General features: G+C 38.9%; 1 protein-coding gene across 1 annotated transcript; it reads right to left on the bottom strand.

Annotated features, from left to right (window-relative positions):
• Positions 1-1,280: 1,280 nt before the first annotated feature.
• On the bottom strand, positions 1,281-22,156 carry LOC108791372 (vitellogenin-A2-like). The gene is given in 34 exon segments (XM_018561849.1): positions 1,281-1,481; positions 3,969-4,124; positions 4,806-4,965; positions 5,143-5,240; positions 5,326-5,420; positions 5,660-5,846; positions 5,937-6,072; positions 6,976-7,114; positions 7,547-7,689; positions 7,794-8,006; positions 8,096-8,170; positions 9,002-9,049; positions 9,706-10,281; positions 10,367-10,536; positions 10,627-10,840; positions 10,932-11,079; positions 11,357-11,542; positions 11,668-11,761; positions 13,177-13,366; positions 13,461-13,580; positions 14,150-14,251; positions 14,531-14,655; positions 14,732-14,829; positions 14,972-15,195; positions 15,440-15,658; positions 16,697-16,822; positions 17,182-17,347; positions 18,602-18,759; positions 18,917-19,067; positions 19,940-20,076; positions 20,317-20,478; positions 20,902-21,153; positions 21,597-21,748; positions 22,105-22,156. Coding segments are annotated over 34 exon segments (5,382 nt in total). The 3' UTR covers positions 1,281-1,371.
• Between the last annotated feature and the right edge of the window lie 2,850 nt (positions 22,157-25,006).

The raw sequence follows: 25,006 nt of genomic DNA, 5'->3' as shown, positions 1-25,006 counted from the left end.
AAATCCTGAGCCAAGCTGTAGTCCTTCTTCCATGGTGCTTGTGCTGTGGGTGACGAGTATCATATATAAGCCTTTCTTCCCTCACCAGATAAATGAAAGTCTCGCTCTCAGATGACAGGAAAGTGTTGTCCTCCATGGCAACAATGCATGTAAGAGAAGTGGGTGGCTCCCAGGAAGGGGACAGGTTTTCTCACTGTAAAAACTTTAATTTCTGTGCAAAAGGGACACTTGTGTAGCGCGACATCGCGCTACAATGTTGCGCAATGTCGTGCAAAAACGCCAGTAATGAGCGACATTGAGTTATACCATTGAAGTCTGTTGGGGCCAAGTTGAGAAAAATCGGCCAAAAAATAGCTCATGTTCAAGCTACAAGCTTCAGCTACAAGCTACAAGTGACATTGAGCTGCAAATTGTGAACACCTCCACTGAAATGCATTGGAAGAGCTACATTGAGATACACTGAGCTTCATATTAGAACAATTTTTGAGTGGAAAATACGCTACAAAACGCTCAGTGTGAATGGGGTCTTAAGGTTGTTCTCACAAGACAAGGGAATGGTTGCCGATGGGGAAGTCAATCCCCAGTAACAGAGTAAATTTAGATTTAGAAAGAGCACATTAGAGGAATTTTGTAAGGCCCAAGTGAAGTCTCCCACATTTTTATCTTTATCTCTTTTTCTTGTGCCCCTACAGGTTATGATGAGTTATTGATTTGTGATAGGCGATGCCTTAAAATTACTTTTTCTCTAAATGTGAATATGCTGCTTCTTGCACTCATATCGCGGTGCCCTATACTGGTCTAGCTGAGTAACAGTCACACCCCTCAGCACAAGTGTCCTCAAACAGACTTGTATTGCAGGGAAGAAGAGAGGTTGTGTCTGAGCAGGTCTGTTATATTATAGAGAGCACTGAGTCTTTTCTTAGAATGACACAGTCATATTTATATACTCTTTACTACTGTAATAGAAAAGTTTAGGTATGACTAGAACAATTAGTGTTGATAGTACAGTTTCAATTTGAATTCATATCTGGAATGTGACATGTCTAAGATACATAAAAATGTTAATTACTGGAAAAAAGTAAAAACTATTACAGGTTGTACATCAACGACTCTTCTTTCACAGCATTATGTTTAATACTGCAGTACAGCTGCTCAGTAACAGTAGACAATTCACGCAAATCTTTACCAGGAAAGAAAACCAGAGCAGCAGTATTTTTGAATGCAAACTTTTTATTGGGAATGAAATACATTACAAAGAAGAGATTACTTCCTGGGATAACCCTGAAGTAAAAATCATGTCTCTGTGGGCTACACAGATTATACAGGGAATTAAAGTATCTTCCAAGAATAAAGTGATGGTGTTATGTCAGATTAAGGTGAGCATTTTGTACATGAGCAGGCAGTGTGGACTTCTACCATTTCAGAGAAATCTTCAGGTTTGTCTAGGTGTGTCTGTCTTTCAGCAAGGTCCAGAGATGATTCTATAGGGGAGAAGACACAACATACATTAGACTTAATGAAAGGAAAGTGTTGGGTAGAAACAATGGGTTTGAAGCAACAAAATGTTGTATTCATAGATGTCTCAAATGAACTATTCAGATTCAAATGTTTATTTTCCAGTACAGGTTTCTTTTATGTCTGGTCCTGACATGTATTCTCTTATAGATGTCTGTAAAGTTTCTCATTCATCCAGGTCATCATGGTATAGCTAAAAGTCGTCAGTCACAATTACCTGTACTTGTTCTTTAATGCTGAAGACATTCTACTACTACTCATTCAAGTGTCTTCCTTAGTTCAAATAAGTGGTGGTGGTGGTGGGGGGTTGGGGGACGACACCAGCACTTTTAGCCATGTATGTATAAAATAGAACTGCGTGCTTTCATAAACTTTGTAACCTCCCCCCCATGTTGGACAATCAACATCTGCCTTAATATATCTCATGTGAAAAAACAAAAAAGACTATTCAAGAGCACTAGGTAATCATCTCAAGAGTTAAAAAAAAACCTTTATTGGCTTCCCAAATGGCACACAAGAAGATATACACAGCCAATCTGTTTCGGGGGTCAGGAATTCCCCTTCGTCAGGGATTAAACAATGGACAGTGGGACACCTAATGGACTCTGGACTCTAAACTTACAGCCTCTGCAGACAATCCTATTTCTCAGGCATAGGTGGAAATTATTGGTGTGAAAAGATAATTTGCAGCAGTTCACCATTTGTGCAATTGACTCTTGAGATGATTACCTGGGTTCTTTTTTAGTCTTCTTTCACGTGTATTTCTCATTCTGGGCATCCCCTCCCTCTGAAGGGTCCCCTGTTTTGTGAAGAGCTACTGGAACCGAGGAACCAGGCTCCTATTTCGACTACAGAAAGGTTGTGGTCCAGCACCTCATCCTCACTCACCTTTTAATACACTTTAGTGTCTCATGACACTAATACTGAATTGCTCATAAGTAAACTTTCTGAAATGCTTTTTAGCAGTGAGTATGTAGGCAAGGGATACACCACTGCCATGCTGCATCATCCCCCCACCCCTTCCTATGCAGACCATAAACAATTATTTATAAAAAGAGGTTTGGTTAAACCCACAATGTTTTTTTTTTTACTACTATGTTACTAGGGATGCACAGATACTTTTCGAGTACCAGTGCAGATACTTGGCATTTTCATGAGAACTACCAGGGTTACAGCGGTTGCAGCGGGGACCTGGCTCTGGCGCTCCACCACTGTCCTGAAATCATTAGTCTGTATTGTTTTAGAAAAACTGTCACATGACAATAAACAAAAATGTATCAGTACTCATACTTGTAAGTACTCGGCAAGTACCAGTGCTCGTACTCACAAAACTGGTATCTGTGCATCACTTTATTTATATTTATAAAAACTAAATCGTACATTAAAACAGAGACGTACAAATCCCAGGAGCTCCATGTGCTACTTACAAATGACAGCGGCCTCCTAATTTTTGAATTTTTCTCTAGTGTAGTCTTGGAGCTCAAAAGTATCGGTACCTGTACTCGTACTTGTACCGAGTACTGTACTTGGTATCTGTGCAACCCTATATGTTACCTTATTACCTTATTACTAGTTTTTCAAAGAACCAAAGCAACTATAGAGGTTGAATGAAAGGTTTAGTGCGCTGGAACAAAAATTAAATGATGCCATTTATTTTATAGAGGAGAAAACATCAGACCAATAAAATTAACAACTAAGGTGGAAGGAGAGGAAGATGGATTTGATTCCAAAACAGGGACTGTCCCTCCAAAAGCTATGCATTTAGATGAGTGGTGAAACAGCTTCAACATTACAGGACTAGTCCCGTTCGTGGTGAGATTCACTACTACTAGCTATTCCCTCACAGATTTTTCTACAACTTTGAAAATTTGCAAACTCATTTTAAAAAAGAAAGGCAACTTTTGGGTCTCCTGTATGTGTTTGATTTAAAACTTTCTGTATTTTCCTCCTAGTAGTAACAAATTCTCTTCATCTCTTCCTGTTGCTAGGATAGAACATGTAGATGATACACTGACTGACTGCCAGGAGGGAAACACAGACTGTTCATCAGTTAGATCATTTATATATGAAGCTTTTAATGACAATTCTTTGGAAATGAAAACCATGGGATTGACTTACTAAAGGAGTGAACTGTGTCCATTTTGCAAAGTAAATTTTCTCTTAGCTTACTGAATGTGGTGAAAATTCACTTTGCAAAGAATACATTACCCAAAAATTAAAATAGGATTTTTGATTGCTTGGGATTGAATGATCTTATGTCGGCAGTTCTTCACCTCATTCACTAAGGGTATATTCCCTTGCATAGTGAAAATTCACTATGCTAAGTGAACAGCCTATACCCCCTTCATCATATAAACCCCATATTTCTTGCATGAAACAGTCCAAAAATGTAGGATCTTGTATTAGACCAGTATTTATACTTTATATATTGCAGAAGCTGAGTAAACACCTACCAGAGGGCAAGCAGTGGAAACCAGTGGTCACTTGAGCGGTTTTGACTGGTGAACATTCTTTGATACAGCGCAAGACAGGATGAACAGAGTAACACTTGGACTTTTCACCATAGATTTCTTTCTCGAGCTTCACAAGAGTCTGCTGAACGTTGCAACCTTAGGAGATTAAATGAAGCAATGGGAGAATTACATTAGTGGGAAATGTTTCTTTGTCCTTTCCTCTAGCAGAGATGGTTGAATGAATAAATAAAATTAGAAAAACACAGACTGCTCTCCAACTTCATTTTATTGTTTTTATTGCTTGTGCAGCTCTGTAATTAGCCCCAATGGTTATGATACCTTCCCTAAACCAACCCCTAACTCCCCTGTCAATGTTTGACACCCATTGAGCATTTTCTTGATCTTATTTTTCTTTTGCAGAATCTCTCTGATTTTCCTTGTCCTTGATTATTAAAAAACATGTTTATCCCTACTGTGTATCTTTGACCATGAAAATAATAGTTATTTACGGGGCATTATTCTTTTGAAGAAGCTTTACTGTTGATTAACATAATCCAGGGGCAGAACTATTGATGACCATATAAAAAATCTGTAATGGAGATGGTTATCAGAGAGGTCACTAGGGATGGTGCTATGTGTGGGGAACACTTTGAGAATTTTGCTATGGGGCCCTGGGAGCTGTAATTATGCCCCTGAAGTGGGATTGTGTAAAATGTGATGGTTAATTCTGCAACTTTGTGTTGATCCACTGCCAGGATCATCTGTAGTGTTAGATTTCAGGTTGGTTACTGACTATACAAGCTTTGCACCATCACAGAGTAGGTTTTCTATGAGTACCTTCAGCGCAGGATTGAGAAGGAAGGATCCAAGAATGAATATGGCTAGTTTCGTCCTTGGCAACAGTTCCATCAGGTCTTCGGAACTCTTGAAATGTCTCATCATCATTATGGCCGCATACACCACATAACTGGCCTTTCATGGCAAGAGTTGGTTTCATCTGGTATGATAGACATACAAATAAGTTGGAGATGATATATTTTTGCATTACTCCATATTTTTCTCCCTTCCTGGAATGCTTTCATAGTCCGGCTAAGTTTATTGCATATGAGCTATTAAAGAGACACAGTTTGAGCTAATAAGCCCAAAAGCAGTAAAAGATACATTAGCTGAATACCTGAACATTTTCTCCATCATACAGAAGGCTCTCAATACCGTACTCTGGTGCTATCAGGGATAAACCTGTTTCCGTCCTATAAATTTCCACTGTTGGTTCTGTTGAGGCAACAAACATTTTAGATCCACATTTTAGCACACTCCACCTCACACATCTTTTTTATTTAAAAAAAAGAGCACATACCACCAAAGGATTTGTATGGGAGCTGCTCCATAGTAATAATGTTGTTATTGATGGTCATTTCTGGAGAACCAGACTTCCTGGACATGTTAATGTCACTATGAAAAACAGAAAGTGGACTTTTAGCCACAGTTTCTTATATTGCTTTGTCATATTAATTGTGCAATGGTATGATATAGCATTATGTATTTTTGGTAAGTGTGTTAGTCGTTTCTGACAACAGCATTGTTGACGCTAGAGGGTGTTGATCCTCTTCTTGGAAACATGCCTACAAATGTAATTATCAATAATGTTGTATATTATAGCAGTAGTCGGCACACACTGATTATGTACTCACTAGTGGCCAAGTTTGATGTTAATGTCTTTCCTTTTAGGGTGATCCTTGGATTTCTTCGCCATCACCATGAACTTTAGCTCATCACTGCAGTCTTGGGCCATGATGTGGTAGCAGCTCTCAGGCAGTTCCTGAGCCAGGTTCACTCCATTGAAGGTTGTGATTTGGTTTTCGGACACCGTACATTCTCCTGTCAAAAAGTGAATTAGATCAGCATGTAAAAAGAGCACCAGGGTAGTTACTATTTCTATTCTGTACAATCTTTTAACTATCATCCAACCTTGCAAAGACTCCTTAAGGATCTGGGGTGCTTCAGCAAAAATGTTCCATGTTGGGGCCTGTAGGACCTCGCTCTGTGAAATGTGTCGGGCTGCAATTGGCAGTGGGAGTCTGATAGCAGTGTAGTACAGGGTCATCTGTAACAAGCCAATAATGACATAGAAGCTGGTTACTATGCAATAACATTATGTCACAGGTAAAGCAGTAAATAAAATGTCTATAATATAAAAGGATTTATCACTCTAATCATAGGTTGACTACAGGCCATGCGGGTAGACCCTAATACATGACTCCTTCCACCTCTTTGAATTAGCCTTACATCTTTAGTCACCCACATCTTTAATTTCCTGTATGTCTTTAATCATAGGGGCATTCAAACATAGTGGAATTGTTTTACGGCAAATAGGCTTTTCACCTTGCATGGGAGTTTTCCCCTTAGCTTAGTGTATAAGGTGAAGCTCTGCTAACTTCCATCATCCAATTATGTCCAAGCAAAACATTTTTTTTTTATTTTCCTTGCACATGATTGGGTATTCTTTGCAAACTGAATTTTCACTACATTCACTGAGTTAAGGGAAAAATTTGCTTGCAAAGTGAAATTTCTCTTTGTCTTTAGTAAACTAGCCCCAGTGACTTAGACTTTAGGGGTTCAAGGTGTGTACTCCAGGTTTCCTGTCACTTCTGAGACTGGCAATTTCTACAGCTATACCACCTACTAATAACTAATTAGGTAGCTAGGTAGATATTCATGGGCAATTGTTGTTTGAGGTACAAGGAGAGGGTCATTTTGTGATATACAACAATTACCACCATTCGCCTCTTGCTGCGGTCACAACTGTAAAGTTTTGGATCCCTTGTACCTCAGGTACAATGGTCCCCATCACAAACAGAGAACATTGTACTCATAAAATGGCAAGTGTAATACACACAAGACTGATGTAGGTTCAGAATATAAACAGGAAGCCCCAGACTGATGGTGGTCATGGAAAGACTAAAGTCTTGCATCTGTATGCCAAAAAAAATATTATTGAAATATTTACCCTTGGAAGCTGGACAAGAGCATCAAGAGTGCGTGGAGAGCTGAGGGCCAGAATGGCTTTGACTTGATGCTGAGCGTTCTTCTTGTACTTCTCAGAGAATCCTAACATGTAAGCAGCTCCTGGGATATAGTCAGCCATGCTGAAACACAGAAAGAACATTTAACGCCATATGCAGCTTTTGTAGAGATTTTTTAAATAAAAATATACGGCAACCAGGAAAGCATAAATGGAAAGTGCTGACCTGTAATTACAAACCTCAAGGGCTATAGGAAAGAATGCCATGGAAAATTAACTAAACATCCTACTGCACCATTTAAAAGAATCCACCTTTTCTCTAATCTTTAGGTATTTACCGACTCTTTTAGTCTTCAAAAACACCTTCAAGATGGCATCTTTTTAGTAGGCCATATGACCTTGAGCCCTAACATTTCGCTCCCACCAATTGATTTTTCTAATTTCGGTACCATTATCTAGTCACTGCTGCCAAAATTCCTCTACAGTTTGTGTTTGTCTCTTTTGCTTTTATATTGAAGGTCTATGTTTAGACGCCTTTATACCAAGAATAACTTACTATCCAGCAGCAGACTTCAGCTTGGATGGAGCCTTGGGCCAGGCAACAGTCACTTTCAGAGCTGGCTGATTTCCCAAATGACCAGTTTGAGCTTTTGCAATGATCTTGTAATCTTGACAGTTCTGTCCCCACTTCAAACTGGCCTGAGTGATTAAAAAAAACAAAAACCCGTTGTTTTAATGTAAGACATGGAAATCTGAATGACTTTATATTTTTGTACACAGAGCAGAGACATGTCTTGACCTACCTCAGCTTCATGAGCATTCATCATTTCAGTGTTAAGGCAAGCTCTCCATCTGCTTGCCTTGGTGAAGTCTACAATGAAGGCCTGCAGGCGGGGTTTGGCATTAGAATAGTCTGCATAGACAATCAGCTGGTATCCTTGGCGTGAGTTGTCATTTCTGATAGCCCTCACAGTCACAACCAGTGCTGGAGGATTGCTGTCTCCCATAAATTTGCCCTAAGCAGAGTTAGAAAACAAAAGGGCCGGATGTAAGAAGTATCATGCCAACTGGAGATTAGTTTAGCATCTCTGCACATCATGCCTACCTTGTGTGGTGCACTGATGGAACTAGACGATGAAGAGCTTGAGGATGAAGAAGATGATTGTTGTTTGCTGGCCGTCTAGAGAATGAACAAGTGCCGTATTTTATTTTATTCATGCTTGTAATAGGATACAACTATAATTTTATATTTGCCTAGCCCCCATTAGCCTGTAAAAAATGTTCAATGCAGTCTTCTTATACAGTAAGGTAGCAGCATGTATTACTTTAATTACAAACTCTAACAAAACCATTTTTCTTATATTTAAGGTAGTGGGTGTGGCCATGCAGACCATTCCTTTGTGCCCCTGTGCTGACTGTGCATCCAGAACTGCTGATTTACAGCCTAGAGCCTGCCTAGTATTATTTTGGGGATTTGTGATGGATGTGAGAGAACTGTTTTAAGAAGGCTTAACAGTGTGGGTTTGGTGGGGGTATATTTGGTTCCTTTTAGCCCATGTCGCCATAACCTGTTTGGTTATCACTGAAAAAGCTGACATTTTGAGAGATGTTACTCATATATACAATATTGGAAAGGGAAATGTGGTCATGATAGCCTAGCTAAAAAAATAGTACCAAGAAGCTTTAAAGTTTGAATTCGGTTGAGTTGACATGGTTTTTACAGAATTACTGTTTTCTTTTGCACTTTTTGTGGAATGGCATAATCCTGCTACAACATAATACTCCCAAATGATAATACTTTTAAAGCACCCTTAATTTCCATAACCCAGTATGACCGCTCCTTCATAGCAGCACAAGAGAAAATGGCGGGTGCATACCGGCCGACCTTTGCACAGTCACAATACGTATTGTACTCCTTTTTTCTCTTGTGTGCCATATTTTTTTTTGCCAATGGCACCCTCAGTAAATACTTGTGGTTAAAAACAAAGCACCTTCAACAAGGCATACTTACTTGCCCTCTGACTGGCTTGAAGCGAAGGTTGTAAAAGTTTCTTTGTCTCTGTAAAGAGAACATAAAATAGTTATTTATATTAACTAACAAAATCAGAATGTAAATGATAATACTTACACAGTTTTTTGTATTTGGCCTTGATACTACTGTCAGTAGGATTTTTTTTAGCCAGGTGCATAACTAGAAATTACAATAGTATCATTTTGATGGACCCTTATCAGCAGCAGGTTGTCTTTAGTGCCGTTCAATTTACAAAAGCAAGCACCTATATTGTACCCCTATAGAGGTCCTACTGCTGAACACTTGCAAGCAATGCTTGCTGCACACTTGCAATTTGTAGCCAGACAATTAGAATTAGGTGCAAGGTGGCTTCCCAGAGATGTAGCTTCCATATCTTGAGTCACAGTGCTGTATACCATAGCAGAGGAGCTTTACAGTTAGTTGAAATTAAAATGGTTCAGGCAGTTGGATCATGTGCCATCAATATGTAAAAAAGTTGACACATCACAACCCTAAGAGCCAGCAGTTATATAATCCTATTTATATGGTGACTGGGTCCTCTCTTACCCACTGGGACCTCATCGAAGTTGTATGAGCTGCTATGGCTGTTGTTGTGTTTTTATGGTTGGCATAATCTAGATGAGTATTCTAAGCATCTTGTATGTATTACAGGTACCACACAGATATATTGCCATTATTGATACCTTTCCATGTTGGCTGCTACTGCTGCTGCTGCTGCTGCTACTGCTGCTGCCGATGCCGCTGCTACTGCTGCTGCTGCTCTGCTTGCCAGGGAGATGTTTTTGCTGGTCATTTTGTTGTCTGTTCTTGCTGTTTCTTCTGGAGCTGCTGCTGCTACTGCTGCTGCTACTACTACTACTGCTGCTGCTACTGCTGCTGCTGCTTGATTTAGGTTTTACAGCCTTTCTGTTGCTTGAGTTGCTGCTGCTACTTGAGCTGCTACTACTACGTGAGCTGCTGCTACTGCTTGAGCTGCTACTGCTGGAGCTGGCTCTCTTATTGGGACCCCTTTGCTGCTGGTCCTGTGCTGGTTTGTTCCTGTGGGTCCGCCTGCTGCTACTACTACTACTGCTGCTGCTTGGACTCTTGGAGGAAGAAGAAGAAGAAGAAGAAGAAGAAGAGGATGAAGAACTTGAAGACTGAGGTGTTTGTTTACGGACAAGTTTTGTGTCGTCGTCTTCTGCTGCAATCTGTTTGTGACCTTGTTGTTTTTTGGAGCGTTTTGAATTCTTCTTTTGGGATAGGGTTATATTGGTGGCCTGCAGTTAAACAAGAAACCATTTGTAAAGAAGAACACAAAAACCAGAGCTATGCCATTTTCTCAAAAAAAAACAAAACACTTACAGTAACATCTTTTAATCCAAGGATAACCTTCAGCTTGTTATGTATCTCAGATTGCTCGATCTGCTCAGCCTCATGCTCCGTTACATCAAATAGGGCAATTACTTTGGAAGCTGCTTTGGATCCAGCAGTGATCTCAACCTGGATTTTCTCAATAGTGGCATCTGTGTGTGCTGCAGACATGGTGACACCAGTCACAGAACTGTACAGAAATTTCACCTCCATGCAACAAGTATGCTACAGAGCCTACATGGGATTCTTACCTGGTTTCATTGTGAACTTAATCTCATGACTGCCCACCACTTCATAGAACAAGGAATGTCTCCGGCCGGCTGCATTTTTAGACCGGCGGTTGATGCACATTTGGATTGGGAGTATGGGAATTTTCATACAGCGGTGGTAGCGTGTAGGTAGTGCATTGTAGTGCACACTGGCAAGACCCAGATATTTCTTGTTTCCAACCTCCGATGAAGCTTCCTAAAAATAAATGAGAATAACATGGTGAGATAATTGAAAACCCAGTTGATTTGTCACTTCCTATGGTATATAAAGTTCCTTGTTTGGTTACCATCATGCTAGCTCCTTCAGCAGATGTCCTCTCTGTTGATTCGAAGCGCTTCTTCAGAATGTCCTGGCTGGCTGATTTTGGCACGAGCTCTGTCTTCCTAACTGCATCCAAGTCTTCAACATTTCTTGAGACAGCAAATGTTTGGGCACTGAAAAAAATTTATTGAAACAAGGTCAAGCCCAAGCTTACAGACACCATGCTGGAATGAGCAAAGCCTTTAGCAGCTTATAGCTTCCCCTTTAAGCCAAAAGCCTATTCTTACCCCCAAGAAGCTGCCTGTATCATAGACCTAACATTCTATACCTGGCCAGCAATTTTACGTGCTGGACACTCTTATATATTGATGTCGCCAACTATAGCCTTACTGGAGACTGTATTAATTAGTAATGGGCAAGAGAAAAATTCCACAGTTAAATCAAAAATACCTTATATAAATAAGATCAGTTTCTTGCTGGCATGGCTGTGATTCAATCTTAATATTATTTTCCTTTAAGTTTGCAAAAGCATTTATTTTTGCCGGGATGTTCACAAGGGCTTTGCCATGGAACTCCAAACCATGCTGGAACAATGGCGTGTTTATTCCCATGGTGGCTATCACATGAACTAATGCACTGTTGGAAACAAAAAGGACATGGTGTGTTAAGGGATCATCAATCTGCGAGCCATAGTGTTGCTTTTCTCACAACTTAATTGGCAAATAAACAACGTACAATGTTCACATTAAGTTCGTTATTACCTTGGATTGATGTCTGCATTGATCTGTACCTGGGACTCTAGCAGCTGAGCGACGCTAACATCTGGTGAGTAGGATGGGGTCATCTTAACACCAACTGCACAAAGGAATGAAATAACATATTCAAATGAATAAAGGACTGAATATGTAAAATAAATAGTCTATTGAATAATTTAAAAAGCACACAAAAAAACAAAGCTAAGAAAAAATTAACTAATCAATCAGTCAATAAAAAACAAACCAGAAAGCTTGAAGCAGTTGTGGCTATATGTAACCAAGATAAGAACATTATTAAAGTTGAACTCCAGGCATTTATAAAGGCAATATATTAATGCTACTCTGTATTAATGTATCATTGCATGTATTTATGTTTTACTTATTAAGTATTTATTAGTAGTATTTATATAAAGTATTTATTATTTATTTATTTATTCGTTTTATAATTTAAAAAAAAATGAAATAGGCACTTTAATGAAGAAAACTACAACATGAAAGAATACCAAAGAGCCAAGTTTACAGTTATCATATGTAAAGTGACAATATAAGGTGGAATTGTTGGTTTCTTCTAAATATGCATATAGGACCAAACAAATACAGACAGAATAACAAAATCAAAAAATAATAAACATGCTGTGTTGCATATATAACTAGATTATGCTTATCTAAGGAAAAATAACAGTGCCCTTGTTCTCCTATCTCCTATGAGTAGGTTCAGGGGATAATACATGTTTAATTACCCACTGTACATTTGTAATGCATTAGCTATTTGTTCCATTGCTTCCAAAACGTCTCCCATTTGCCATTATTTATCACAAATTGTATTCAGATTGAGTTTGTTTATTATGAGCATTTAGAAAAAAATTTGATATGTGTGAACATTTGTTTTTTATATGAGGGCACTTTTTTGTTTCCAGGCCAAGGCAATAGTTTTTTTTTGCTGCTATAAAAAATGTGTAAGAAATGTTTGAAATTTGTAAGGTCATTACTCTGTGCCTAGATGGAACAGTGCTAACGAAAGATCCGGTCAGGTAGTAGTTTAAGTAACAGAGCAAATGAGACTAAACACATATTCCAAGATTGGGATGGTTTTCCATTGGGATTATAGTCCGTTAAAGACTGAGAAAAGAGCCCTTTTTGCTGCATTCTGTCTAACACGTTGGAGGGGCATTGGGAAAAAAACATTGTTAACCCTTGCAATCCACTATACAGTGGGACTGAAAGAAGAAGGAACAGGACTGACAGCTGATCGTTGAGCTGCATGCAAATGTGTTGACAAGAAATATGTTGATTTGAGGAGAGCAGAGCAGGCAGAGAGATAACCACACAGAGCCGCTGCTTTTTTGCTGTCCTGTCAGCAGGCTCGATGTGAAATATACTTGCAACATTTCAGACACTCCTGGGTAATCTACCCACAAGTATCAATGCACAATTAATATTCAGCTTTGAGAAGACTGACCCTTTACCAAGGTACATGATAATTGATATATACAAAAATAAATCAGGTATACATACTGTTGACTGGGGCATTTCCCACAGCAGTGGTATACCAGCTGATCTCCATTGGCAAACCAACAGTGGTGGGTGTGATGTGGCGGGCCTCCACAGCCACTATTGCACGGGCGAACTGGCCCATCAAGCCATTCAAAAGCTTGTTGATGATGTTCTTGATGGTAGCGTGCCTTTCTGCTGGCTCGTTCAGTGCCTACATGGAATTAAACAAAAAAATTTATGTGAAAAGAGACAATAGGCAAAAATATATCTAGCTTTCGTATTTCTGAACCTGTAGGAGTTCTTACCCGAGTTATAGACTGGATGGTGGCTTTGTTGAGATTACTGAATGACATCTCCTGACCAAAGACCTTGATGTACATAGAGAACAATGGGCTCTGGGAAGGTTGTGCTTTGAATCCCTTTAACTGTCCAAAAAATACAAAAGTGCTTATTGATATTATGTGAATAATTTTTTGCAAGCATGGAGCAAGAAAGAAGATACAAAACCCTTAGTTGGTGGACACTGTCTGCATGGAATTTGTATGTTCTTAATATGTTTGTGTTGGTTTCCTTTAGATGCTCTGGTTTACTGCTACAAATATATTTATGTAATCATCAGATTTCAACCAAGGTGGCTTTGTGGTTATATCAATGTGGTAGGGGCCACTACTGTAAAACTAGAGTATTGCTGCTACAGGTCCCATGTGGTTAGGAGTACCAATCTTAGATGCTCCTCCCCCCTTCTTCCCAATCTCCACTTGGCATATGGGAAAATAAAGATATCAATAAAAATTATTAAAATCAATTTTCTTCTTCATTTTTTTTTACAAATTAGCTCCTTTAATGCTCTTTTTTTTTTACAAATTAGCACCTTGAATGCTGAAAGGGACACTTGAAAATTTTTGTTTAAGACATGGAAGGGGTGCAGGTTAAATTTTTGACTAGGGCTTTAGAGTTCAAGCTACATAAAAAAAAGACAGTAAATCAATCTCACCAACTTCACAATCTGGCTGATCTTCTTACGCATTGGCAATTCACCAAATTGAACATCTTGCCGTCTCAGGAGCTGAGTAAGTCCTTCAGCTCTTACACCAACCTATGCAACATAGAAAACATTTTTTTTTAAATGTAATTTGCAAATATATTCATTTTTTTTTTATGTTCACAAAATTTCACATCTCCCTTTCTTTATCTTGGATATCATTATTTACGTATATGCGATTCATACATGCTATTTCTCTCTAGTAGATTTCATTTTTCATCACACGAAAGTATTATATTTTGCCTCCATTGACGCTCATGAGTGGCTATCGCATCCTCATTACGTAATATTCATATTTGATAAACAAAGTATTGAATAAACATTTTGCTATACCTCTACTACATCAACCTCTGAACCGCCAATGTAAGCCCGCATTTTTCCAAGCACAAATACAGGGGACAGAGTATTTGGACTGTTCATGATGTAGACCTTTGCAGCAGCTCCAGACATGAGAGAATCTATCAAGGAAAGAACCATTTTAGGATTCTGAGCAATTATTATGTATTAGTACTGACTGCTTACTCTTATACTTACATTTGAATGTGTCCATACGAATGACTTTGCTGAAACGCCATCCCAGATTATCAATGTTTGGATTGAAGAGCTTCAGGGCGATATTGCAAGCAGCAGCCCTAGTAGAAAGATGTCTGATTAGTTATAAATTGTCAACCCTGATAAATATCTTTGATGTAGAAATCTAAGGCCATATACCAACATGCATTTCCTTATTGACACTGAAAACCCTTATACAGTTGTTGATTTTTTGGTACTTACAGAGGTTCTAGTTGGGGAACGCTGCTCTTGGCCAAGGCTTTCATTTGAGAATAGACGAAGCTGGCAAGCTGTAGGTTAACTTTGCTTGCTCTGACAGCCACATTGGCAATGTTGGTGACCATAGCAGGGCCGGGTTTGGTCTCGAATAAGGCCAAACAAGCCATCATCCTCACTTCAGTGTGAACCTCGCGATCCATGTAGACTTGCATAAGAACTTCTTGCACCTAAAAATATAGTTTACCACATGGGTTATGGTGTGAAGGGAAAAAAGGAACCAAAAAGCCCCCCAACCTAATCAGTGCATAGCGCGATATAGTCTTCTTAAAAGAGAAGGTATTCGCATGTCTTATTCCATCACATGTACAACAAAAAGTGGATTATTTGAGATCTTAGCAAAGATTTATGTAATGGCAAGCCTTAAAATACATTTTGGAATACAGAATAATCCACAGGATGGCCCTCACTCACTTTACGTGGATCCCATCTGGCGAGGTTCCTTAAAGCCATGACTGCATCAACCTTGACCCTGATTGGAAGCTGAGCAGCGCTGGAAGAAAAGCCTGGCAAGAACTTTAGGATACGTTTGAGGCTTTGGAGCTGACCGGCATTACCAAGAGCTTTCAGAGCCAAAGTCATGTCCTCTTCATGGACCTTGCTGAGGGCATCAGCAGCCAAATCATGAAGGGGCTAAAAGAGCAAAAACAGCTTTGTAATAATAGCAAGAGCAATGTAACACCACTTTGCTATATTGGAGACCTAGTGGCTGAGTCTCTAAGGCTTTCCCAGTCCTGCTATAGAATACAGCCATGACCCAAGCCAGTTGTCAAACTCTGAACATGTAGATTATCTTTATGTACTTTGTATGTCACTGTATTTAATTAACAGAGTGGTAGCTGAAAATTACTTATATATAAATGGATGTGAAAGATCTTGTAACTAGTGCATTTCATAAAGGCACCCCTCTGAAACAAGTGGGTGCATATGAATCAGTGCATACTACTTGATATACATCTGGCTCCCTGCACTGATCCACATTAGTTGACTTACACTTTCCATATATACCAGCCAATATTTTATGAATGTGCCTAATCTGTGGCCCTGTAGAAACACTCTCTCTACTTGTGGAGCCTTCTACCAGTATATGCAGTAGGCTTCACTGTTATGATAAAATAAAAGCACAGAACGCCCCAAAATGTGCAGGATCGTTTTTTTTAAAGAATAAAGAACAATAAAAACATACTCACAAAAGTGCCATGGTAAGCGCTTATAGAACTCAATCAGATCCGAGTATACTATAAACGCTTACTACTTGCGTTTTTATTGTTCTTTATTCTTTAATAAAATGATCTCGCACATGTTGGGGCACTCTGTGCTTTTGTTTTAGAGTTCTTAGTGAAGGTTCCCTAGTCCTTGTAAAGGAGCAGCACAGTGTGTGAAGATTGTTGTCCACCTTTGGGATGGCCAATCCATCAGCTGTCACTAGTGCTGGGTCTCAAATGGTTGTTCCCTGTTACGATGTACATATGGACCAAGTGCAGGGACCCTAATGTCTACCACCTGTTAGTAGAAGCAGTAGTTTGCAATACTATCCATGTTACCGTATGACATGAGTTTGACTAAACTAAATGTGCTAACATAGTTTTAATCAAATGTGTGTATCAAAGATAAAACTTATCTTTTCTCCATACAAAACACATTTTACTTTTTTAGTCAAGAATAACTTACCTCCAGAGCAGACTCGGGGCAAGTGGACAGGTGAAGACAGTATTTTTTGACCATTGAGCCATAGGCCAGGACTGTGTGTTTGTACAATGTTGGGTTTTTCTGGATTTTGGGGTCTTGGATTAGTTCCTGGGAAAAAAAAGCAAATTGACCAATGAGACACCTGAAAACTATAGAAGCATGTAGAAGGACCATTGTCAAGCTTGGTCATGTGGCACTGTTCAATATTCTATTATGCCACACATAGAGTGATATCTCTATTTCATAAATAACTACTAGCTGTAGATACTCAGATTATGAAAACTGATTGGATGATCTGAAATCAGAGTGAAAGTTATTAAGTGGCACAGGATATATGGACTGATCTGTATGCCATTAAAGGGAAATGCTATACTACAGCAACAACTACAAGCCTGGAATCTATTCAACTAGGTGGCAGCATGGAATTTAAAGACAGAATAAATGTTAACCCCGACAGCCATACGTACTTTGGAGATCTGCCAAGCCCGCTGGCTGCCTCTAGTAACATGCATTGCAATGGGAATCAATACAGCTGCTTCTATATCGGTGAGTTCCCCACTGTGAAAGATTTGCTGAGCAAACTTCAAGTTGTCTGCAGTTCCGGCCATGCGAAGACCTTGCAGGAACCAAGTTCTGCAGGAGAGAAAACAATTGACCATAGAAAATCATTATAGGCAAAGTCATTTAAGGCAGATTGAGGCAGCATTGCCGATCTAATTTTGTATCAGCACATAATATGCTAAAGTAATCGGCACCATAAGGTACCTGATCATTCTACTGCTGCAACACAAAGCCACCTTGCAGTGTTGCTGGGTCCTCTCAGATTAAATCACTTCAAAGGTATGGGAACAAAATGCAAAATACTGCCTTTTTTTATAAAGTTTGAATATATTTGTATACAGATCAGATGTGACTTTACTTGCTGTCCACTTGTGCAAACAGAATTTTGAGATGGAGATCAGTAAAGGCAGCCTCAAGATTTCTCTCTTCACGGATTTGCTTTAAAGCCAAATCTTTTTCACGTGCCTTACTTTTATTTTGTGCCTATTTTGGCTCCAGAGGTAGCACACATTTCTAAATTGGGCCAGCATACTGCAGAGAGGACCAATGTGTTCTGTGCGGGAGCAGTGGTCTCCCTGTAGTGGTCTGACATACCCACCTCTTAGAGAGTGTGATCTTTTCTCACTGCAGTGTTACTGGCCTAGCTCTAAAGAAAGGTGTGCCGGAGCACTTTGGGGAGACACAGCAGCTCCCACACTGAGCACAGGTGTCCTCTCTGCGGTATGCTGATGAGGCTTAGAACTTTGATATCCCTGGAGGTGTATTGGACAAACATAAAAGTAAGGCATGTGCAAAACACTGCTTTGCTGTACACTAAATTATCGCTAAAGACTGAAATTTCAATTAGGCTTGTTGTTTTTAAATATCTAACTCCTTAGCAGAAAGCTGCATTAGGTTGGCAAGTCTCAGCACTGACCTGTGCCTAGATAATGCAGAGTAATATGCATTAGGGCCATACCTGGAGAATATTGTGTATTATATTGTGTATTATATTGTGTAGAAAGTCTAGACAGGGACAGACAGGGACAGACATGGCAGAATAATGCTAAATTAGTTTAAAGTAACTGCTTCATGTTTAAGTGTTCTCTATTTGATAAGAAGCTACCTTTATCATGGAGGAAATTAGCAAAACAATGTCCTTGCACCTATCATGGTCCGAATGTTCCACTTGCCAGACCCTCTGAGAGAATGAAGTTCAATAAAAATGGGCACTCTTTTCTTTTCAGTAGACTAGGTGGAATTTAGGCACATCAGAAATAGAGCTTGGACCCATCTTCAGTTGTAAGCACTAGGAGCTATAACATGGTTTATAAGGAGCTTACTGACCTGTGTCTTGATTTTTGCGCAAATTGCTTCCATACGGTATGCAGAATCTCGGGAGAAGCATGGCGCAACAGCTGAACTAGTTGCATGAATTTCACTGAGACATCATGGTGCATCTCCCCCTGGTTGTATTGTACCATGTGTTGTATAGTTTGCTCAATCTGAGAGGAGTAAAACATAGAACTGGTCAGATTTATGAAGTGTATCAGGACATGAGCTATGGAAATAATGAGAATTTGGTTACATGATATACAATATTCTGTTACCTTTATTTAAAATTAATTTTCAAAAGGGCAATATCAGGTTTTAGCGCATTACCTGAGCTTCAAGGCTTTTAGTCTTTAGAAGAACAAATGGAATCTGGTATATTTCATCACCAAAGTTGTAGTGGAGATTTCCGCGGTTCTGGAACTGAATCTGAGGGGGGTTTGATTGGCTGCTTCTGGTTCCAGCCCAGGTCAGGACTTGCCTAAAAACAAAAAAACATTTAGACCGACATTCAGGGTCTATACATAAATAGCCAAAGAAAGGCTACTTTCATTGTCCAAAGTGTTATTCAAGGGCTTTCCAATTTTAGCATGAAAGACAAAAATACTGGCTATCAAATTGTTACGTATAGTCTTTTGTGAGTGGAGACAGTGTATTCCAGAGAGTTTCTCATGGCACAACCTTTATGATCTTGGAAAACCAACAAGAAATGGATTCCAAAACTGAGTCATATTAAACACACATCTAAGCACACCACCAGACTTGGAAATACTGTTAAAAATCTGATTGGCAAAGGCCTGAGTTGGAAGATCTCACAGTATGCCTCCATACTGGAGTGGTTTTCCAATTTCTTGTTGAAACTGAAAAGCTCTTCACATAGGGCCATGCAATTTGGATCTGGATTACACTGTTAAATGATGGGCCATAGAATTTGGATCTGGATTACACTGTTAAATGATGGTTATATCTGGTTAGCCTACCAAGCCTACCAAGCAGTGGCTTAACTATAGCCATAGCAGCCCAGATGGCTGCTATGGGGCCCACGGGGTGGAATGGGGCCCCATTAGGTTGTTAAGGCACATTAAACATATCATGTGAAGATAATACAGTACTATATCATTAAGGGTTGGAGTGGTTGCTGTTGACTCTAATCCCCTGTAAAGTCTACAGTATAGAGACGACTTCAGAGGAGTCTTTTTGCATAGTTTCTCAGAGCTCAGAAAGATGTCATCAGGGGAAACTCCAACACTTTTTGGCTATGGGGCCCTGTGATCTGTAGTTACAGCCCTGCTACCAAGCTGCGTAGTTTTTAAACAGATGTGAATCTTCAAGAATTTAATGGAAAACACTCACTTAGCTTCCATTACGGCACCACCATTACGTTCCTGTAATGGAGTATAGTATATGATCTGTTCTAAGACGACCTCCTGGATGATGTTGTTTTTCAACTTGATGGTGGATGTTGCAGTATTACGTACATTTCTGTGCATCTAGATGAAGGACAGGGGGGAAATCAATCATCAATAAAGGGGTTATTCATTTATTAAAAGAAATAGCTGAGAAAGAAAATGGGAAGCAAGGCAGAGTTGTTGACCATAGAGACCAATCAGCTTCCATCTTTTATATTTTGGGAACATGAAACAAGGAATCTAATTGGTCATCATGGACAGTAACCACACATCTAAATTTGGTTTAGATGCCTTAAGATTTTATATAGAAACAAACTGTACCCTTTGGCAAGGTTCGCAATGATCCATGAAAGCCATTCCAACGTTCTTGGATACTTTGTCTTGGCAGTTGTTGAAGTCTATGGATTTTACAACAAGCAGCTGGTCTCCCTGCTTCTGCTCTGGGATCACGTATCTGGTGTGGCAGACACCCCCAACGCTGGACTGTAATACATTATGAAGTAGAGAAGTGATTATTGAAAATTAAAAGCATGCTAACCTCAAACATTCTGTGTTCTTAATTGTGTCGGGATAAGTGCAGTGTATACACTACAAAGACTTTGATATTACCTCTTAGTTTTGTATCTCTAACACTGCTTTCTTTTATATTTTAACATTTGTACTCCCTAGCTGTTTAGGCCATGCCTACACATATGTACCATCCCATACTGAAAAAAAGGAAGACATATGGAGTTCCACACGAGCAGGACAACCTTACTAAATCCTTTGTAGACACCAGGCATCCTGAGACAGTACACCTTTCTGTTAATATTTATAATAGCCAACTACTCCAGTTGAATATGTAGAATTATATTCCCTCTCAAAAAGTCTCAAAGAATAGTCAAAAACTCTAAAACAAACACCAACCTCTTGCAGGTCATACACATTCTGGGACTTTTTGATGTTGGCATTGAACATGCTGAGAATTCCTTTATGCATGTTGAGAACAGTCTCTGACACATCGCTAGGGGCAAAGATGTTTCCAATGCGTCCGTTGTGATACTCAAACTTGATGGGTTTCACAAACTGGTCAGACATAGTCTGGCTCAGCTTAGAGGCGCGAGTGAATGGATCTTTGGGCCACGCACCTGTAACCTCTTTTACGTTAATAGACACAGCCTGAAAGAGAAAAATATCAGTGGTTTAGGTACTACTAAAATTTAATTAACAAGTCAACAACTATTACCATTAAAATAAGTCACCATTTGGTGGGCTTAATAGCTCCATGACGGTAACAATTCAGCTTTGAATATAAAACTCAGTACAAAGTAATGTCATGTGCCAGAAACATGATGGGATAATTACTCAAATCTTTTTTGTATGATCAGGCATGCCCATGAGGAAAAGCTGCTTGATGCAATGACCCAATGAGGTTACAATTTATAGGAAGGCCAACAAGAGTGAATTTTTTTTTGGGTAGCAGGGACAGAAAGATATATAGTTATAAAGTCAGAATTAGACAAATTCACTCTTCAAGACAATCTGGTCCATGTCTATCAGTGTGACCTAAGCTAGCATCCACAATGTCTCCTAAGTGCTTTGGATTAATGTGTCTTTATTACCTTCATTTGGTATGTCCTTTGACCATGGGGCCTGATCTCCAGCTTAGCGAATAAGTTAATTCCAGTTCGGCCAAAGTCATTTTCAGGAAGTCCGATCATGGTGTAGGTCTCATAGTCATACAGGGTTACTTTATTCTGGCTGAACCTAGGTTCTGAAAAATAAATTGTTTATTGATTGTTAGCTGAGAGCAGGACTTGACAGAACATTAACTACTCTTCTGCATACATTGTTAAGGCCAGGATGTAGGTGAAGGTTCTCAATTATGAAGGTCATGGTATAGCTAGAAATAGCTAATAACATTCAGCTGCACTTGTTCTGTTCTGACATTTTGCATGTATCCAAGAAGCTTCCATAGTTCTTGTGAAGTTCTTAGAACTGAGGAAGCTACTTGGAGGAGTAATGAAAAGTTATCAACATTAGAGGACAAGTCCAGTCAAATGTGATTAACTACTACTAGCTGATAGGACAGGGGTAGGACATTATGTGCAGAGCAATGTAAGCTAAAACAGCTGTGTTTTCCCGCTAGTGCGAGCACTAGTGCTAGGATGATTCCCCTCATGATGATGGTGAATACAGCACTAAGGACATCCCGGGGTATTTATAGTGGACGGTCTAGTAAACGAGCGTTGGACACACCATTTTTGGCAAGCTATGGTGTGCTTATCGCTTTTAGCTAGCCAACAATTTCATAAATGATTACCCTTGTAAAACAAATATGGGCACTGTCCTGTACATTTAATATTAAAGATACAGTAGAAAAACACATTTTAACATGTATACCAACACATATAGATAATATGCATCATTTCTAAATGCTGGTTTTTGTTTATTGCCATTTTATTTTAGGTTACTGTTTAATTACTCTTTTTTAGTGATAACATACAGGTTAAGTAAACTTTGTCCTGGTCACTGTGACATTTGGGCAGCACAACCAACAAATCACATTACCCATGTATCATCATCAGATCAAAGTATATGGACATGTATTTTATCCCACAGGGAGACCGATGGTATATTTCATTTACAGGCACCTTCTTATACTGTATTACATAATGTTATTCTGAAATATAATGAGTATCTAGGACTGTGGCAGTACAAAAGAAAAAATAACCCAATATATTTCTAAGTCATTTTAAAAGTAATTGTTAAAATCACTGTGGGATGTAGGAAGTTATTGTTTATTATATCATTGGTGGGGAAGACCATCTTGCACCAATGGATCTATTATGAACCACCCTTTCTAACTCCTTTCTTGAATAAGTTGATATTTGTATTTTAAAATGATTGGATTGACAACGCTCAATATGGATACACTCAGATCTATTCACAAAAGGGTGAAGAGCTTGGAGAAGGCAGGAGAAGTGAGCAATCTAGGACAACATAGCTGAACTGGAAAGGGAGCTGAATTGGAGAATTTTTTTTCCAAATCAGCTATGTTGTCCTAGATTGTTCACTTCTCCTGCCTTCTCCAAACTCTTCACCCTTTTGTGAATAGAACTGACTAACTCAGAACATTTTGAGGGCTGGGAATCTTTTATAGACTTATTACCGATTACTATAAAATGAATACTTAGGCAGTCTTCTGCCTTGACTCCATGGTATACTAAGGATGATATCTAATGACCTTCTGATTAATTGTAGCTGAATAGAAAGGTGTGTGGGGGGTTTCTCTTTTGAGGTTGGCTGCTTCTAAATGCTTTGCTTGATATGGTATGAGTCTGCCATTTTATTTATACAACCCCGATTCCATAAAAAAGTTGGGACGCTGTGTAAAATCTACATAAAAACAGAATGCAATGATTTGCAAATCTCATAATAGAAAATAGAAAACATATCAAATGTTTAAACTGAAAAAATGTACTATTGTAAGAAAACAAATAAGGTATTTTTTAAATTGATGGCAGCAACACATCTCCAAAAAGTTGGGACAGGGCAACAAAAAGTTTGCAATGTAAGTAGTAGTAAGAAGGAAGAGCTGGAAGAACATTTTGCAGCTAATTAAGTTAATAGGCAGTAACATGATTGGGTATAAAAAGAGCATCTTAGAGAGTCAGAGTGTCTCAGAAGTAAAGATGGGCAGAGGTTCAACAATCTGTGAAAAGCTGGGTCTAAAAATTGTCCAACAATTTCAGAATAATGTTCCTTAATGTAAAATTGCAGACTGTAAATATATCATCATCTACAATACATAATATTATCAAAAGATTCAGAGAATCTGGAGAAATCTCTGTGTGCAAGGGACAAGTCTGAAACGCAATATTGGTTGCCCGTTATCTTCTTCAGGCATGATTCCGTGATAGACGTCGCTGCATGGGCTCAGGAGTACTTTCAAAAATCACAAAACCACAAATGTTCCCCAGAAGGGGATCCTACCATTGTTACAAAGTGTAGAACAAGTTTATCGTAAAAAATTTGTTTATTTCTAAATAAATTTTAAAATAATACAGTGAGTGCAACATATTTTATTATTCAAACGAAGCTTTTTTTACTTTATTTTTCTCTACTTTTTCATTTTTCCATTTTTTTCATACACGTGTATGTTTACTCTTCGTGTTGATTTTAGGAGACTGACATTCTTTTTCCAATTTTGAAGCTTCAAATTTACGGATATGCTCCTGATACTAAATATCACGGTGAATAGGTACAAAAGCATCCCAGGGCGTACCTTATATCATTCTTATACATATATATATATCTATATCCATATGTATTTTCCTAGAAATTAGCCGAGAGCAGTAATATATGTGATGTTTATATGTTTGTTTGTTTTTTTGATACGTATGCATTTTAAAATTTATTTAGAAATAAACTAATTTTTTTACGATAAACTTGTTCTACACTTTGTAACATTTGTAATTTTGCTTTTAATCATAATAGGGGACCCACCGTGTAAATCACATTACATTTTTGCCATTAATCACATACTTTGAAAACCTCCTTTCCCCATTTGTATATCCTACTTTCAAAAATCACTGTCTGTAAACACAGTTCCCTGTGTCATCCAAAAATGCCAGTTAAAGCTCTATCACATAAAGAAGAAGCCATATCTGAACAAGATCCAGAAACGTCGCTGTCTTCTCTGGGCCAGAGCTCATATAAAATGGTCTGTTGCAAAATGGAAAACTGTTCTGTAGTCAGATGCATCGAAATTTGACATTCTTTTTGGCAACCATGGGTGCCGCCTCCTTCAGACTAAAGAGGTGAGGGACCTCCCGGCTTGTTATTAGTGCTCAGTTCAAAAGCCTGCATCTCTGATGGTAAGGGGGTGCATTAGTGTATATGGAATGAGCAGCTTGCACATCTGGGAAGGCGCCATCAATGCTGAAAGATATATCCGGGTTTTAGAGCAGCATATGCTCCCATCCAGATGACGTCTGTTTCAGGTAAGGCCTTTCAGCAGGACAATGCT

The sequence above is a fragment of the Nanorana parkeri genome, unplaced genomic scaffold, assembly GCF_000935625.1.
Source record: "Nanorana parkeri isolate BGI_ZX_2015 unplaced genomic scaffold, ASM93562v1 scaffold548, whole genome shotgun sequence".
In the NCBI taxonomy this organism is placed as follows: domain Eukaryota; kingdom Metazoa; phylum Chordata; class Amphibia; order Anura; family Dicroglossidae; genus Nanorana; species Nanorana parkeri.
The sequence above is the reverse complement of the archived record's forward strand: the minus strand, read 5'-3'. Positions and strand labels throughout refer to the sequence as shown.